At 32.4% G+C, this 19844-nt stretch overlaps 1 protein-coding gene across 1 annotated transcript; it reads right to left on the bottom strand.

Annotated features, from left to right (window-relative positions):
• Positions 1 to 856: 856 nt before the first annotated feature.
• Positions 857 to 19801, bottom strand: LOC133180705 (secretin receptor-like). Its single transcript, XM_061315173.1, has 13 exons — positions 19221 to 19801; positions 11173 to 11278; positions 7876 to 7986; positions 6621 to 6739; positions 6401 to 6495; positions 6120 to 6273; positions 5546 to 5702; positions 4181 to 4241; positions 3311 to 3383; positions 2991 to 3076; positions 2628 to 2766; positions 1773 to 1814; positions 857 to 1267 (listed from the first exon to the last, which is right to left on the bottom strand). Exons 1-13 carry the CDS (start codon positions 19311 to 19313, stop codon positions 974 to 976), a joined length of 1530 nt encoding a protein of 509 aa, XP_061171157.1. The 5' UTR covers positions 19314 to 19801; the 3' UTR covers positions 857 to 973.
• Positions 19802 to 19844: the final 43 nt, after the last annotated feature.

The raw sequence follows: 19844 nt of genomic DNA, 5'->3' as shown, positions 1-19844 counted from the left end.
ATGGATTCTTGAAGAAGTGAAGAATATTAAACAGTTTTGAATTTTATTATGCAAAATATACTGAAATGAAAAAAGAAACGCATACCTAAGTATAAGGCTAGAAAATTCTACTATATACAACACGATGATAGCCAAATAACATTATACGTAATTTTGCAGTCATGATTGTCATTAATCAAGGCATAAGGTCGAATAAAACGATATTGCAGCACCGCAACTATTGGTTCTAGGGAGTAGGGGTCAGAATGTAACATTAAATTGCTCGGCAATTTCATTCCGATGGAGTCTTTGCATTAGTCAGGAAATAACCATATCTCTTAGAATTTCAGTAAGGCGCGGACTCTTTTAGGCTCTATTTTATATTTCAAATTCTCACGGACAATTTCAAAACAATCACTGGCGATTTCAAAAATTGTTCAACCTATATTTAATGCCAACTACATGGCTCATAACGCAAAGCCCATAATTATGCAAATTACTCGTGCTCAAATCGAGCATGTCAGAGTCATGATGGAGTGATTTTCTACCGCATATCTATTTTTAGACATTATTTAAATCCCAATTAAATTCAAAACTATTTTAACCATGACGCAATTGCAGCAAATAGATCAAAATTATGCGTTTCATTTTCCTTTCAGAATATTATAAAACAAAAAGGTTTTATCAATGTTAAAAGGAGTGACAAGGTCAGTGTAATGAGATCTGATAAGAAACAAAAAAAAAAAAAAAAAATCAGAACCTTCAGTGAAATTTCTTTGTAATTTTTTATTATATATGATTTTTTTTCTACTCCATATTTTCCTTTTCCTTTTTAAATTGATACAGGTGTACGTAAACAAATAAGGAAAACAATATCTCATATGATCAAAGTATATTGAAACAACAATGAAAAAAGAGATGTATCATAATAAATTGCGTCTACAATGTACACAAAGTTATTAGCACTCATTTAAAACAATTGGGAGATGTACAGTCACAATAAAGTATCCTCCTCTGTTATAATCTTTCCATTACCCGAATTATCGATAGAATTGTTATTCACTATCTCCCCATTACACTGGGAGTCTTTTAAACCCAACTGACATGTTGATTTGTCATCAATGTTGACGTTTATAGTGACGTCACTAAACATGGCAGATGGAACTGCTTTGTCTTTTATAAACACTGTGGAACCAAGTGACATTGTTCGGGTTGACTTAGTGGATATCGTGCTGAATCGGCGGATAGTTCTCCGTCTGTTCCATCTCTTCAGTATTTCTTGTTGAACCTTGATAGTATAAAATTTTCTTGGTAATTTTCTCTGAAAAACCGCAAGGTCTAAACGATAGAGTGTATTATAGGTTACATTGGAAGTAACCTCTAGCTACCCTTAATGAACTTAATTTTTTACCATGACCTGTAAGTCTGCATGTATTGGTACGATTGAAATTTGTGAAAATACTGACCATGTCTCATGACCTTTGCTCTCATAAAGAAACATGAAATATTGAGATAAGGAACAGTATTCATTACAGAAGTTTACATATATGCTTGCCAACTAAAGCTTTAACAACTGCTTATAATACAGAGTTCGATTGACCAAGGAATAAGATCATGACAAGAACCCTTTCCAAATGAATTGAAAGTTCAGAAAAATACATACATACTCTACTCATTCATGTAATGGGCAAAAAAGTTAACATTGTGAAATAGGTTTATGAAACTAAATTTATATCTATAACTGATACAGATATTTCCCTTAACAATAATTATATCTCAAGCTTTAAACGTACCTCGCCATTGCAGAAACAAAACAGAACTGCAACAACAAGACCCTGAAATAAAGGCCAAAAATTAACAACAACTAATAACAGTTTTAAAATGTGTAAACAAATATTTGAAGTTGATACATTAATATATTGTTTAGTGACAAAACTGATATGAGTTGACTCCACTCTCTACATACATTCAGACAAGTTCCATACATTCTTGATACTTACCTGAAATGAGTTGACTCCACTCTCTACAAACAGCCACACAAGGTCCATACATTCTGGATACTAACCTGAAATGTGTTCATCCCAGGCCTAACATATACTCATACAAGTTCCATACATTCTTGATACCTACCTGAAATGAGTTAACTCCACTCTCTACATACAACCACACAAGTTCCATACATTCTTGATACCTACCTGAAATGAGTTAACTCCACTCTCTACATACAACCACACAAGTTCCATACATTCTTGATACCTACCTGAAATGAGTTAACTCCACTCTCTACATACAACCACACAAGTTCCATACATTCTTGATACCTACCTGAAATGAGTTAACTCCCCTCTCTACAAACAGCCACACAAGGTCCATACATTCTAGATACCTACCTGAAATGAGTTAACTCCACTCTCTACATACAGTCACATAAGTTCCATACATTCTAGATACCTACATGAAATGAGTTAACTCCACTCTACATACAGCCACACAAGTTCCATACATTCTTGATACCTACCTGAAATGAGTTAACTCCACTCTCTACATACAGCCTCACAAGTTCCATACATACTTCATACCTACCTGAAATGAGTTAACTCCACTCTCTACATACAGCAACAGAAGGTCCTTACATTCTAGATACCTACCTGAAATGAATTAACTCCACTCTCCACATAGAGCCACACAAGTTCCACACTTGGATCCATACATTCCGGCATGACAACAGATATCATGTAGTACACACCGAACAAAGGGATGAGGACCAAGGTGGAGCGGGCTAGTTTTCTATGACAAAAAACCATTCAAGAATTTAAAAAAAAAAACCACTAATCCATAAAAGTATATATTGATACATAGATTTACTTTAAGAGTTATGAAACACCTACGTAATTGTTTCAAAGATAAAAATAAATGATGGACCTCGTTGCATTTCATTATCTGATTTTAAATGGGATTTTTTCATGAACGAAAATTGGTCTAACGTTTACAGACATTATATAAAGATTTACCTATATCTATGTGGATCACTCATATGCAACGCAGTCAACTTTGTAAAGAGCACCCTTATAATATTCAAAAAGAATAGAAAGTTGATCTAAAAGAAGGAAAAAAATATAGCTTAGACATTGTCGATAAATGAATTAGAATTCTTCTTGCTGTAACAACTTATTAAGAATAAACGAAATATTGAATCTTTTACAATGACTTGAACAACCCCGAATTATCGTCCACCTATACTTCTATGTGCTCCTTTTTTCAATTTCATTTCATAAAAATAAACACACGTGTATCACAATTGTAACCACTCTTATTCTATAAACATACGTACCGCTATTGTGACTACAATAGGCCCTCGTATGATCCAAACATATTTGTTTTCAACACTGTGTGTACTCCAACATCTATCATTTAAACAATTATAACTAAATATTTGTATGTTAATTAAACAAAATGTCATAAGATCAACTGTTCTATCAAGACTTCTGACATGGAAGAATATCTATTAATAATATTTTGCTGAAGACAAATTAACGAACAAAGGAGTAGCAGTTTTATTTAATTATATAATGTATTTCTGCAGAATTATTACTGAATAGGGATGATTTCATGTAGAACAAGAAGGGAAATTAATAGCAAAGCTGGATTTGAAAGCAAAAGATCGCACAGTAGACATGAACACAAAACGAATATTCTTTTCTTAGAAGTCGCCCACCTGGCACAGTGGTTAAATCATTTGCTCTAGAGACAGGACGTTAGGAGTTGATCCCTACGTCGCGGGCTTGAATCCATTGCGGGACGTAGAGACCAGTCCTTCGGATGAGACCGAATAGAACCACGGTCCCGTGTCGCAGTAGGTGCTGGCACGAAAAAGATCCCTAACTGCTCAAAGGCCCTAAGTGCCGAGCATAGGTTAAAATTTGCAGTCCTTCACCCTCCAAGAGCAAGTGGTGGCGTCTCCATATGAGTGAAAATTCTCGAGAGGGACGTTAAACAACAAACAAACAAACACACAAACTTTTCTTAGAAAATATTTTTGTAGTTAACGTTGTGATTCAGTTTAGGAATACCAGTTTAGATTTTCTGCATACAAAATAATGTGTTATGATATATTAGATCCTCTGAACTGCCATAAAGATCTTTAAAGCGTGTTCGCATAAAACATTTGAAAAGAACTTTATATTCAATATAGATAACTTACAGTGTGTCTTCTAAGAATCTTCGCACGATAACCCATGGAATTATGCAAAGAAGAGGCGAGCCTGGAATAATAATATAATTATAAACATAAATTTAGAATTTGTTCCTTTGGAATGTCGCAAGAGTCTGAAAACCTTCCTAAAAAGGAAGGATTAGTTTTACATATTCTCTATGAACTGTAGAGTATGACTGACCCATGTACAATGTACATGCACGTGTATCACTTTGTCTTTCCCAAAGAATGCATTGCGTTTTCGTTTCCTATGTATCACTTTGTTTATCATTAGTATGTAGCACTTTAACTATCCCTTAGAGTGTATTACTTTTCTTTACTATACATGAATTCGACCACTTTTATATTTAAATCACCTTATCTATTCCTTGATATATATCACTGCCTCTAGCCATTTCACTTTGTCTGCCCCTTAATATATACAGGTATACTTTATCATTTTATATATCATTCAGTATGCGTCTTTTTGTCTTTCAGGTTAGTATGTATCTCATTGTGTATTCCTAAGTATGCAAGACCTTGTCTATCCTTGAGTAAGGATCTTTTGTCAATCCTTTAATATATCTCACTATGTGTACACCTTAGCATATCCTTTAGTTTGGTTGACTGATTATTTATTGCTTAACTCCGAGTATTTTAGCCATATTGTTTTAATATGTATTGCTTCGACTTTCCCTTAATATGCATCGCTTTGTTTTTTACTTATCACGTCGTGTATCCACTAAAGTTCATCACAGATGACTCTCTTCTTTCCAGACCTGGGTAATCGTTGTTTTCATGGAGAAGAAGGGGGGGGGGGGGTATGTACTTGGATTTCGTGGGTCGTGCAATGAATTCATATCCAATCCCTATGTACCAGCGAAGAACTTCAGTTTTTTTTATATATATACATATAAAAACATTTTACGCAAACCAGTAAAATTTTGCTTAGATTTACTCCCATTAATAAAATAATTTCTCGCACCTTCAGATTTTCAATGCTTATCAAAATTGCATGGAGTAATTTCAATATTATCAAAGTATCATAATGAAGATATGTCCAGGTCAAAGGTAGTTGTATGGAGAATTACATCTCATCAACTGATAAGAAGATTTATAGTCAGAATATCAGACAACATAGAAGTTCAAGAAAATCAATGTAATGTTAAGGACCTCCTTTTCACCTGAACTATTCATTTGCCTAATGATATTCTTAATGAAAGCTTTTCCCCTTATCTGACATGGCTTAAAGCTTCTTCCTAGGGATATTCTATGATTAAAAATCAAATCAATGGATAAAACACATAGAAAATTAGAGATGAAAATATTGTCTTTTTAAATTGGATTCAGGAAATCGAAGGAAATTATACTTACACCACCCAAAAATAATATACATAAAGAAGCGCTTGCTGTTCTTGAAGGTTGTGACGAAGATTATGTTATGAAGAAAAAGTCCTTCCAGAAATATCCATGTGTAATTTGCTACTATGATGTAGTTAAATATGGAGAATAGCAATTTACACGGCCAATTCTAAAAGAAAATAGAGTAGAGCTTTATCTAAATTGAATTCATTTGGTATTCTCTAGCGTTGTTTTATTCAACATCGCCTTTCCAATTCTAGAACATTATTCATTTACGTGTTTGGCAAAAGAATGAAGAAATGAGAAAATTTTACATCAGTAATTTCAATGTTCGATGCCTAATTTTTTTTTCACCTTTTAGACTAATGCATTTTATAATAGTACTTAACTGTGTATACTACGATACTCTAGAGGTGTTTGATTTCAAAAAGAAATAGCAAATTCAAATCAAGGGCAAATTATTTTATTTATTGCAGAGAACGAAATTGAGATAAATGCATGTAAACGTAAAATGTTCAATTACATACAAAGATACGCTGCGGAATAAGGGCGTTGACTTTCTTAGGGAGAATAAGATATTGCTTACCGATCCAAGGGTCGTTAAGGTTACTGTATTATTGATAACTGTGGTGTCACCGTCGGGCGTGTGGAATACATCCTTGATGAGGCAGATAATGGAACGCAAAACGAACGAAAAGAATAAATTGATATGAATGTAGTTTCTCTGACAATGTAATCTCCTGCAAAATAATATATCTATCATTTATTTCTGTCATTGCAATGACAAGTTATTTCAAGAGATTTTAAAATGGCATGCTCAAACACGAGATGTTTTCTTTTTTCTATCATGAATGTAACAATTCTTACTTAAAGGACAACATCACCATGATAGCAACACTCAGAAAGGTCAAGGATATGGAGTAACCGATCATATTTAATCTCTCTATGGTTGGCAAATCCTCCTTATAAAAGAATAATCAATGAGGAAAAATACACGCAACAGCAGACATGAACTAAAATTGACCTCTAAATTTAATTGTCTCTTATTTTGCAGGTCAGATATTTAAATTTGTAATACTGTTTTTACCATAAGAGGATCACGTGGGTTGTAGGGCTGCATGCACTGGGTAAAATCAGTCCATGTATTATTCGTCTCTGGATGAATAAACCATGTACCGTTAGGTAAACACTCTCGTCGAGCTTTCTCTGAAAAAAAAAGAGAGCTTAAAAAATCTACGATCTTTAAAATCAGAACAGCGCGATTATCACACAAACATTTTCAAAAACATCATATTGTTCACCATGTCAAATCAGTTTGTTGTTTAAAAAAATCGTTGTATTTTGCCAAATGTGAACTTCTACTATCTCTACATTATGAAAGTATGGAAAAAAGCAATGATTTGTGTACCCTCGACATTATATTGTCAAAATGAGCATGGCTAAGATTCATTATGCCTCTTCATGGTTTGTTTGAACATCTATGGAAATAGTTATGACCCGAAATCAATACTAATCTTTTAAATCCTGTGGCTTTGACTTTGCCCAACGCCCTTGAAGCATATATACAATACCTTTCCAGGTTAAAATAAGCGTGTAATGTGAATTATGAAGTTATGCTTTATACGTGAAATTTAACAAACATACACAAACGCACAGAGAGTCCGACTCACACACGTGGAGTTTCCTATCTACACTTTAAAATAGGTTTGTTGGAGTATAGACCTGGGCTGGGATTCATAAAACTTCTTAGTATATTCTTAAGTTTAAAAATTCACTTAAGTTATATATTTTATACTTAAGTCCCCTAAGTATTACTTAAATTTGGTAGAAATACTTAAGTGTAATTCATAAACATATTTAGTGCTTAAGTGTTGACTTAAAGTTAAGTGTCCTCAGGTGGTGTCTTAAGTAGATAAGAAATACTTAAGTTTTCTTTATCAAAATAAAAATAATGTTTTACAGAAGACATTTTAATCTTTCAGTAAGAAACCATGCTATTACATCCAGCTAGAAACTTGTCAACTGGTAAGATGCAGTATTGTGCAATGTGATGACAAAGTTGTATCAGTTGTGATGTAATACACATGGAACTAAATACCTCCATCACAAAAGAGTGCGCTTTTTGTTCAGGAAATTGTATGCGTTGCTAGGGTGACTTAACTTAAGTGCTCTAATTTTCTCAGAATTAAACTTAGCTAAGAATTGCACTTAGAATTTATATGAATATGACTTAAGAATTTTTTCTTAGCTAAGAATTTATTTTATACTTAAGTGTGAAACTTAGCATAAATCTTAAGTATGTTTATGAATCCCAGCCCTGTTCTTTATTACTGATTGAATACCTTTGGTGTTGAAGTTGTTTATGTAGTCCGGGCAGTTCTGTTCCAGAACAGTACCAGCTTTAGTTTCTGGCCAACACATAATGTTGTCAAAAACCGAGGGACAATAAAGTCCTGAAAATAGTAATGATTATGTGATGAACTCCATTTAGTAAACTGCAATTGAAAAAAAAAAAGAAAAAAAAGAAAAAAAAAACAGGTACCGTAACCACCTTTAAAAAATGTTTATTTGCCCTCTTCTGACCGACTTACTGAAAATGGCCTGACTCAAACTTTTTTACCTCAAGGACATGATATTATTTATTTATTTCGAATTTTCTCATCTCGTCAATAACTGTTTTAATTGTATCAATACCTTCAATTTTATTTGTCATTGATGCTGAAAATTTCTTGGTGAAAAATTTTTCCACCAATCTACCGACCCAATCTTTTATCTTGAGTCGGGAGAGGGCAAACAAACATTATTTTAAAGGTGGCCCTGTATTGAGAATGAAGTTTTCTTCTCCCATAGGCCCTAAAAACTATAAAAGACTAAGTAACCATTTTAGTGCAAGTTCAATGTTGCAACAAATTTCTATCAAAGCGCTCTTTCCCTATATGTTCAATGTTCACATGATTTGTTTTCTTTGTTTTCAAATTAGGTGAAAGATAAATTAAGGAACTGTAGTTTAATTCACTATGAAATTGCAAAAAGGAATATTTCCTTGCTTCTCATTATTTCCATTTTATTTAATTTGATATAGACAAACTACATGTACTTAACTACAAGAATTTTGAGTAAATCAGGATATCAATATAAAGACACCATCAACACTATTAAGTAAGGAACAACTTAAAAGATTGAAGAGAAATGCTGTTAGCACAACACATCAAAGTACCTAACAAAATTCAAGAACAAAACCATTAGTGTTATAAGGTTACCGTAGTGTATTGATTTGTTTTACTTGGTTAAGCAGCGTCATAATGTTTTAATGGTAATAGTTATAGCATGCATATTTATGTTGGCATATTTCTGCCCCCTACATGCAATATAAATTATGTTAACATGCAACATAATTATGTAGACATGCGACTTATTTATGTCAACATGCAAAATAATTATGTTTACATGCAAGTTACCAATCTCTCTAGAGAATATAATTTTAATGTTCGTAAACGTACTTAAGTTTATGCCAATATATGACATCATACAAGCAAGATGGAACAGAATTATGTTGACATGCGACTTATTTATGTTAACATGCAAGATAATTTTGTAGACATGCGACTTATCTATATCAACATGCAAGATAATTATGTAGACATGCAACTTATTTATGTCAACATGCAAGATAAGTATGTTGACATGCAACCTATTTACTTGCCTGTTAACATTAATATCTTTCATGTTAAAATGTAACTCGCATGTTGACATAAATAAGTTGCATGTTGACATAAATAAGTTGCATGTTGACATAAATAAGTCGCATATTGACATAATTAAGTTGCATGTTAACATAATCATCTTGCATGTTAAAATATAACTCGCATGTTGACATAAATAAGTCGCATGTTAACATAATTATCTTGCATGTTAACATAAATATGTCGCATGTCAACATAATTCTGTTGCATTTTGCTGTATGATGTCATACGATGGCATTAGAAAGTATGATACCAACATTAAAACTAGATTCTCTAAAAAGATTGGTAACTTGCATGTCAACATAATTATTATGCATGTAGGCATAATTATCTTGCATGTTGACATACTTTTCTCGCATGTTAACATAATTTATATTGCATGTAGGGGGCAGAAATATGCCACCATACATATTAGTATTAAGTTAATATGATTGATTGATTGTATGTTGTTTTACGTCCCATTCGAGAATTTTTCACTCATATAGATACGTCACCATATACATGTACCGGTGAAGTGCTTCAAATTTTGACCTTTACTCGGCACTCAGGGCCATTGAGCAGTAAGGGATCTTTATCGTGCCAACGGCTGTCGTGACACGGGGCCTCGGTTTTTAAGGTCTCTTCCGAAGGACCCGCAAATTTCACTTCAAAGTGCCGAGCGCACGGCGAAGGAACAGTTGCTACCCATTTTTTATCGACTTAGGTCAGTTGCGGCCGAGATTCGAACTCACGACCTCCCGATCACGGAGCGAGCGCTCTACCGACTGAGCTACCATGAACGGTTTAATTAATGTGAAACGTATTCATATAAAGGAACTAAAAAAAGGCAGGTTAGTAATTTACGATATGTACAATTCAAACAAAAACTTTTGAATAATCTGATATAAACATTTGATTGAGGTGTAAAAGCTAGGTGATTACTTCCTTTATTAAATGCTACAGTGTATGATGTGAAACTACGAGTGTTTTGGCTATTTCGTCGTGATCGGAAGGTCGTGGGTTAGGACCTCGGCTGCGAATTACCTTCGTCAATAAAAGCTGGCTATCAACTGTCTCTTCAAGCATTTGGCACTTTTAAAGTGAAAGTGCGGTTCTTTCGGATAAGACCTTAAACTCTGAGGCCCAGTGTCACGGCAAGCGTGGGCACGATAAATATCCCTTACTGATCACCGGCCCTGAGTGCCGTTAAAGGTCTAAATACTTGGTATCGCGATTAACTCACAGTTATCTAACTTAATGCGGCTCTTTTGCTGCGAACTCAAGGAAACTATAAATCTGGCGAGATTTCTGGGGCATGAATTACTTACGCTAGTGACAATCAAATGATTCGAACAATTAGTATTCCGAAGGTACTATGTATTGCAAAGGGTTGAACCTCAAATAGTAGGTTGGTTAATTTGGAATGTTTATAGTTTTTTATCAGCTTCCAAAAGTAACGATGATCAGAGAGAAATGGTTGAATTTAATTAGAAGAGTCGGCTTACTGAAAAAGTATCAATAAAAATGTAACACATGAGGACTAGGTTCTCTTAAAATCTATAAGCGAATGTTCAGCAAGGTATTTCACAAGGACTCCTTTCATATCTGCCCTTTAAAAATCCACAATGCTTGATCTCGCGTTGCATGCGAGAGCACATTGCCCCCAGCTAACAGATGTTTCCTACCTTCTCCGCGAAAGAGTTCCATTTTGTAAAGTAGTCGCGATATCAAGTATTTGAAGCCCCTCACCGGTATGTGGTTTCGTCTTAATATGTATTAAAAATTCTTGAATGGGACGTAAAACAACAACAATCAATCAATCAATCTTTGGCTATTTGCTACTTAACCGATATTTGTATATAACCGAAGAAAAAAAAGCTTGCTTGGGTTGCAAAAAGATATTCTTAATTAGAATACCTGTCAATTTTTCATCTAATGGCACAGTTGAGTTAAGACATTTGATCATTGCCCTCAGTATCAGCACACGTTGATTCTGAGCTGGAACCTTCACAGTGTATATTTTCTGAAATAAAAACAATATTTATTTGACGTAAATATAATGAGTTGGTCTTACACTACTGAAATAATCTTATAACAATTGCTATATATTACTTATTTTTTTAATGACACAAGTGAGAAATACTACTCAAATATTTTTGTAACTTAGAATGTATACTTTTTGATGTTAGAATAATTATTGACGAGCAATCTTCTTTCCATCAATATTCCTAAAACGGTCTTTTTTTAATAATATTGTGAGGTTTTCCTTGTTACGGGGGGATTATGCACACATTTAATTACTAGTCTAAAAATATAATCCTAGAGATTTTGGTTCCATCACTTTTATAGCTAATGTAACTTAAAGTAGACTGAATCTATTCTATGTATTTAAGGAACGAGGTGATAAGTGCTCCTTGGTTAAATGTCACTTGATTTCAGGGATCTTGTGAAACGAAGGAATATACTAGTAATGTACTCGATTATAAATGAATGTACTCCTAAGTGTGTCTTAATTCCATCCATTTTAATATTTAATCAGCATTCCTCCACTTTTTTTTCTCCCAATACAGCAATGTCTGTTGTGTTATTTTTCATTAACTTTTAAATAGTGAGAATATGGTGTTTGAAATTCAGAAAAAAACGCTTTTGAAGAAGGGTCTCAAATAACTAATTAGACACAGTAAAGCGAAGTTTTTCCAATACTGACACTTTTAATCAAAATTCTTTTACGTCTGTTTCTCCCAGTACAGCAATGTTTGTTATGATTTTTGTTCATTGACTTCTAAATACTTAGAATACAGTGTTTAAAATACAGAAAAATGCTTTTAAAGGAGGGTTCCAAATCCCTAGTAAGATAGAGTAAAGGGGAATCTTATACATATCTTTACTTTCTCTACAGGAAAAATGTTTTCCATAGATATTACCTTCAATGACTTTCTGTTTTGAAAGAAAATAAAAAAAATGAAAATCTAACTTAACGTATGGCATCACTGGAATATTACAACCGGGCCTTTTCTTGTATGCACTATTCAAAGATTTATCTTTATTTTTTTAAAGAATAAAAACGTAAGCATTCCAAAAAAGATTTTTCAATTAAAATTGAAAGTCCTGGACACTTGAACTTTTAGCATTTTAGAACTCGTATGCGTTGGTCTGTGTGAAGCAACAGTGTGACAATAAAGTCAAAGAGCGTCTTCGATCCACTCTGAAGACAATTGTGGAAAGGATCATCAGAGTATCACATATTAATAATGTTTTTGATCATATATCAATATAATATGTTAAAAAAAAAATATTGTACTTTTTGAAGACAGGGGACCGAGTTTCTAGGCAAATCTATGATTCTTATCTCCCTACAAAGACACAATTAACGGTAATGAAACATTGTTATAGAGCAATCCGAAGTGACAATGTTTAATTACAATTATATGTTTAACAATTATTTTTACATTACCTTTGAATTTGCTGATAATGTATTATCAAAAAAAGATTTTTTTTTTTTAATTTTACAGAAGTCGATTTATCAATAATAGATTAATTACATTTGAAAGTTAAGACACGTGTAATGAAATTGCACTGGTCAGTAATTGTCACCATAATCTATAGTATTATTTTTTGAAATATTAACGAGGTCTTAATTGGAATCGAAATATATTTTGGGTAAAAAAAAATTGTTACGGTGAAGTGTGATAAAAAAGATATTCCTTCCACCTTTTTCAATATTATCGTAAAAAGTTTATCGCCTTCGACACACTGATATACTGAATTTGACATGTTATCTGTCAAATAACTACTTCATTTGTTCTTTAACTTAACACATCGAAATTTAAGTCGTTTTAATTTAGTGATCCTATTTTGGGGATATCGGTCTTTACCCCAGTACTCATTGTGGTTCCAGGGCTTAGTTTCACTAAAGAACGTACGACTGAAAAATAAATCCACTTTTGCAATTTTATCATATTCTTTAAGTTGATGACTTTGAATTTTAAAGTAAAGAAGAAGAAATCAATTAACTAAATTCATTGAGAAATTTTTTTTTTTAATTTTTTTTTATTTTAGAACTTTTTAAAACTTTAAGTTTAAGTCGTTATTTCTTGTGTAAAGCAGGGTCCATACTTTTTATAACAGACTCAAAGATATATGAGCAAGGATTAACAGGTGAACTTCGGAAGAAAACATACACAAACACCACAGTTTGACTCATAGGTGTCGGAGGGCTAAAAAGTTAAAATCTTGAATAAACAATTCATGAGGACAAAATAATTATTGATGAAAAGATCTCTTTCGATTATTGTAAATGCCATGTTATTTGCTGTTTGTTGATTTTTTGTTAAATGGCCGCTGACCCGCGGGAAGACAGTGACATCAGCCAGCGATTTTATGTTACATGTAGAGTCTGTCCACAGTGTAAAAAAAAAAAAAAAAAAAAAAAAAAAAACTTAATCACTAGCATCTGGAGAAGAACGTCATTCAGCAACTTTTATTTATACAAAAATATGTTCCAAATGCATTTGAAAGAGTTTTTGTAAAGGAAATAATAGTTGAAATCACTTTAGAAACAAAAAAATAAATAAATGAAAAAAATAAGAATAAAAAATAAGCAAACCGGCTTAATCACTTATATTTTTTATTGTCTGAATTAAATATTAGTTGATATTACATGTATATGTGACTTGTGAAATTAAGGCACCAACTAGTTAAGCACCTGACTATGAAGGAATTTATTTCAAATTTAATTCAGTTTTAGATTGGATTTTAACACATCTTTATCATTTTCCTCTCTTTTTTTTTTATATCCCTAACACAGCTATGTTTGTTATGTTTTTGTTCTCTGACTTATCAATACTGAGAATATGGTGTTTGAAATTCAGAATTATGTTTTTGAAGACGGATTTTAAAGCCCAAGTGAGATAATACAAAGTAATATCTTATCCATAACTGATACTTTCTCTGCAGGAAATTTGAATGTTTTAAATATATATTAGTTGAAAAAAATTTCTGTTTAAGAAAAGAAAAACATCGTGTTCATCACTGATATCATAATAATACTTAAACTAAGTTTTGTTGTAAGGCGTATCTAAGGATTTAAAGATGAAAAAAATATAAACTTCAAAATCATTATCAAAGAAATATTTTTCACCACAAGTAAAATTGTGTATACTATTGGCTTTTAGTAAAACATATATTTGTCATGTGGTTTCTTCGTCTTTGAGGGTACCCTAGACAGACGGGCGTCTGTGGAAAGGGTCATACGAGTTTTCTTGTATTATAGCTATGTCTTTCATCATACATAAATTTGTAAACCACTTGTACTTTCCACGAAAAAGTGCACCGAGTTTTCCTTTTCATATCTGTGATGGGGTATCCCCTACAAACAGACAATTAACAGCAATGAAAGATTGATAAAGAAACTATCTTTTTGATTATTTATTTTTTACAATTGGATGTACGAACAATAATTATTACCCTTGCTTTGAATTTGTTGATCGTTAATTATCAAGAGAGAGAACAATTTATACAGACTTGTTTTTGATCAATAATGGATTAATTACAGTTAAAAGAACACGTAGCCTGAATATGAACCGGTCACAAATTGTCACCGGGAGTGCCTGATTGAATCTCCATTGACGATTGTTTTTGTTGAGAACCAGCAAACATGCAGTAGGGTATCAGTGATAAGCCTGATTGTTCGCGGACGAACACCTTAGAACAATTGGCTGTGTAGTGTTTAAGATCAAATCGTGAAATATGAATACCAAGTCAGTTTTTGTACTCGGTTTATCTCAATGATATTTGCGTTATCGTGTCTTTTTCGCTGTGTTTGCTTGAATGGTGCATTTAAAATAGCAGCTGAACATTTTTAGAAACGTATAAGAATTTGTAGACGAGACAGCTATATTTGATCAACATTGTGTCTTGTTGGCAAACACAAATATTTGTAAAAAAAAAAGCTTGTTTTTTTCCCTTAAGTTCTTTAGATTTTATTATGGTAATTTTTAAAACACAAAAATATTAAGTGTCTTCATCGACACCTTTTGCTTAAATTTCTTTTGCTTAAATGCATTTTTCAATCACATGTCATTTCTTAACTAAAAATTCCTTTTCAAAAATCGAATAAGCATTAGTTTCATAGTATGTTCATATCAATTCTAAAAAAAAAAAAAAAAAAAAAAAAAAAAAAAAAAAAAAAAATTATGGCTATTTTTTTAAAAGATAATACCATATTATTTTTATCTTCTTTTGTCAGTGTAACAATTTCAGGTTAATTCTTTCTTAAAATAATAATAACGTATGAATTATAAAAAAGAGCTGAATGAAAAGAATACGAAGTTAGTTGCGATTTCTCATTAAAATAAGTGGGTCAAAAACATTTTAGTGAAAGAGTTATATGTGATGAGAGTACTCTTTCTTGTGAGTGACATTGCTGATAAATTTTGAATATCAGCCTGAGTTAAAGCTCATAGATCATCGGCCGATCCAATCTTTCAACATTTGACACAGTTTCGTGTGTGGTATAAAGAAAAGTAGTAAAGAAATGGGTCTTAAGGTACTTTAGATATATGTGAAGCAATTATTATGTTAGTTTTAACTCTATATCTCTATATTTCCATTGGTCGTAATATATTAAACTTATCTAACGTATATGTAAACAATATAAATATTTTCTGTGATGTGTCATTATAAGATAAGCGCTTGATATCAACATGTATACCCTTCTGAAGACAGCCTAACAAGAGGAGGCATTAGTACCTGCTTTAATTGACTTGGCCCTGAGACATTCCAATGACTTCCTCTATATCAGCGATCAAGGAAAGGAAATGAAAAGGCTATATAAAATGTCCTCTTGTGATTTCGGCTTATATTTCTAGATAATTTGTTTTCTGTATAGAAAACACAGCTATGAATACATGTATAAGATTTAAACAAAAACAAAGGTCAAAGAACGGTCATCCGAGGAGGTCTCTTCATAAATGTCATTGTTTCTAGATTGTATCTTATGCTTTCAAACATCAATGATGCTATGCAACGTCGTACAGAGCATTTAATGGGATATATTTTACCAGATCTTATTAAAAAACATTTCAATGCTTAATAACAATCAACACACGGCGGGTGTGACCGGCACCAGGAGATACCTGATCCCACCTCTGTTCACGAGGCCCGCGTTTGCTCTGCTCACAATATGTATTGTTTTGTTGGATTTTGGAGCATGATTGCTGTCCGTTATCTTCACACATCATTTATACGTACTATATTACCTTTCCTGGTTAACGACGAGACATGTTTGTATCGGCTATTTGTTTTTCTTTAAAATGCTTTATATTTGAATTGCTAATTTTGTTGTTGTTACAAAACAACAATTAGAAGAAGATGCGTATTGAAAACTGCTTTATATTAATTTCCTTACATTCAGTTTGTGCCAACATACAGTGGCCGACTTCATTCAATCTTTGTTTTTTTTTATTTATAGGGAACACTTGATTGTCCAAATGTGGTTAAAAATAATTTAACTACCTAGAACATTTCATTTTAGGTCCGTATTTCTATATGCTTTTAAACTGCTTTAATCAGATATATTATTGGTGAAAATAAATATCTGTCATGGTTAAAAGATAAATTTTTACGATGATTTTGTTTCAGCTATTTGCCTCTATATTCAATATTGAACTCTAAAAAGTTATGTCAAAATTAGAATTCAACTTAATTTGATATTTTTGCTATGTTTCCCAAGAAGTTTAAGAAAATTTTCCCTAGATTTGTGATAATTTTCGATCTTAAACACGTGTTGCTTACTAGGCATTTATTAAAAAATTGATAGAGATGAGTTCGACATTTTTTACCGTAAAACTGTACTTTTTGATGAAAAGTGCATCAAGAAATTCAATTGATGAAAGAATGCTCCTACATCTGTTAAATGATACGTAATGTTTTATCAAAATCTACACCGATAAGACAAAACTAGCAAGAAAACAAAGTTTATCTTTAACAAATACTTGTTTATTATTTTAACAGAGTAATGGTTAATTCTTAATTATTCTGTGTATGAAAAATGATCATTTTTGTCTGTTTGTGGGGAACAATTATGAAATTTGTCACAATAGACGGTATTGTCATACTTTTTTTTTTTTTTACGGATTATGCTATTGCAACCTTTTAAAGCAAATACAACATTTTCTTGAACTTCACAATTTTCATTTCACTGGAATTGTTTACTAATTTTCTGCATTTTAAATACAATACATGAAGTCTTATATTTTGTTTTCTAGTTAATGATATATTGGTTGATTACATATTTTGTTTATTTCCTTGTTTAGAAAAGGTAAATATTCAAAGGTAGTGATTGATTGATTGATTGTATGTTGTTAAACGTCTCGTTCGAGAATTTTTCACTCATATAGAGACGTCACCATATACCGGTGAAGGGCTTCAAATTTTGTCCTTTACTCGGCACTCAGGGCCATTGAGCAATAAGTGATCTTTATCGTACCAACGCCTGCCGTGACACGGGGCCTCGGTTTTTAAGGTCTCATCCGGAGGACCCGCAACTTTCACTTCAAAGTGCCGAGCGCATGGCGAAGAAACAGTTGCTACCCATTTATTTATCGACTTAGGTCAGTCGCGGCCGAGATTCGAACACACGACCTCCCGATCACGAAGCGAGCGCTCTACCGACTGAGCTACCGTGAACGGTAAGGTAGTGATTGTGTTATAAATTAAATCGACATATGATACTTAACATATTCACTAGCAAACAAATGAGTTACTTATATTGCTCTTCATATCTGATAATACATTTGTAAAATTCTAGTGAAAAAGGGAGCTGATTATTCAATACATTTCAAAATTTCTAGATTTATTTCATTCGTACTGAACATGTCGTTTAATCATTTATATTTTGAATGAAAATTTGATCTAAAGTTATTATAAACTATCTCAACACATGTGCAAAATACTTCCCCTTGCATTTCTAAACATAAAGTTTGTATTTATACTTTTGTCGTAAGTTATTTCTCACAAATGTTCCAGGGGACTTATTGTAACTTCTTCATGCAAAGTAAACATTAGAAAACGAAGCACTCAGTGAACGAAACTCAGTGTCTGCAGACTAACGTCCACTTGATCGACTTACTAATTATATAAAAAAAGGACATGTATTTCCTTTTTGAGCCATTATATATACACTCGATCGCCAGTAATTGGGTAAATCTGATAGCTCCTTAACATCTTTAGGCTGAGTGTTCTTAATTATTTCCGCAAAAATTCAGGTCTATATTAACTTAGCCCATGCCTTGACTTTTGTTTAAAAGATTCATAAAACATGTTTTATCTATAACAGGTACGTCTTAGACTAGTATTAATTACTGCTTTGAGAATATCAAAATTATATAGTTCAATTGCTGAGTATCTTATTCAGAGGTTTTAATGTCGGTCATATTTATTTAATTTATGTAACTTTCATTCACTCACATGTACTTTGTTTTCAAGTGCAAATAAATATTTACAAATTAATTAATGGTTTTCCGAGTTGCCTCTCCCAATAGATTGTATCTATGGTGATAAGCCTTATTGTATGCAATTGTATGCAATTTTGATTTTTATGCCGTACTCATGATTATGTTGGTTTAAGAAGGATACTTGTTTAGATTAAAAGAGCAAATATGGCTGAAATGTAGACAACAAATATTTTTGCCTTGGTAGCTTGAATGCATAATTTGAAATCCTAAGCCGTTTCAGAGTAAGTTGTATTAATCGTGTACAATACTTTACGGAAATTTATCTGAAAATAAGCAGGGGAAATAGTAAAAATGCTTATTTTGATACACTTTTTATTTTAAAGTTTGCAAACTTATCTTTTATAAATTATATAATATATTTCCCAGAAAAATTCTTTCTAATTATTAGTTTTAAATGTATGTATCTCAGTAGAAATTTGTATTACAAGAAATAAAAAAAATGTAACCTACGGGATCGCTGTAACATCCTCTTCCAAGAACAGGTTGTCCCCGGAAAAAGAGCACAATTGTCACAAAATTCAAAAAGTTAATTAAACCATCCATCGGTTCACTAGTCGATTCACTTTGGTTACCTTTTACTTAATGTCTGAAAGTTTTAACTAGTGGTTTCAGAATGCCGTGCATTCCTCTCTCCGTATCGAATCATTTGTATTGTCTTTTAATTATGTTTTTATACTCCTATAGGCACTGGAAAGCGCATCCCATCTGACAGATGATAAAATCCTTATAAAATGTTACCAATAATTAGGAATTATGTAACAATAATCGCCAGGCAGTGTCATTCTCTGTAGCCCGGATGTTGTGTTATCAATAACACGGGGTGATAAATTGATATAATGGTCCAGGGGTTCTGTCTGTATCTTTGCAGCGTTCACATGGCATATCGCAAGTGATTCTCTTTTGTTGCTGTCGACCCTGAAGAAAAAAAAATCGTTTCGTGCTGTTAGTTTCTTTTACTGAGTCTGATCTTCTGTTCTTTTTATAGATTCCTCGATTAATATTCCTTGTGTAATTTCTCGATATAATCTGCTGAGCTGAAAGGACAGCGTCTTCCTTATATATATGGTTTAGGTC

This window comes from Saccostrea echinata, unplaced genomic scaffold (assembly GCF_033153115.1).
Source record: "Saccostrea echinata isolate AGI-Se365-2 ecotype Australia unplaced genomic scaffold, CSIRO_AGI_Sech_v1 ptg000007l, whole genome shotgun sequence".
Classification (NCBI taxonomy): domain Eukaryota; kingdom Metazoa; phylum Mollusca; class Bivalvia; order Ostreida; family Ostreidae; genus Saccostrea; species Saccostrea echinata.
This window is presented reverse-complemented; position numbering and strand designations above follow the sequence as displayed.

Bases quoted from the DNA above. Each gene is read 5' to 3' on its own strand.
- LOC133180705 (XM_061315173.1), bottom strand. From the start codon at position 19,313: ATGGATGGTTTAATTAACTTTTTGAATTTTGTGACAATTGTGCTCTTT. The intron at 3,384-4,180 runs GTAAGTTATCTA...TTTAAATGATAG, and splicing joins AGATTCTTAGAAGACACACT to ATGTTGGAGTACACACAGTG. The intron at 1,815-2,627 runs GTAGGTATCTAG...CCTTTATTTCAG, and splicing joins GTGGAGTTAATTCATTTCAG to GGTCTTGTTGTTGCAGTTCT.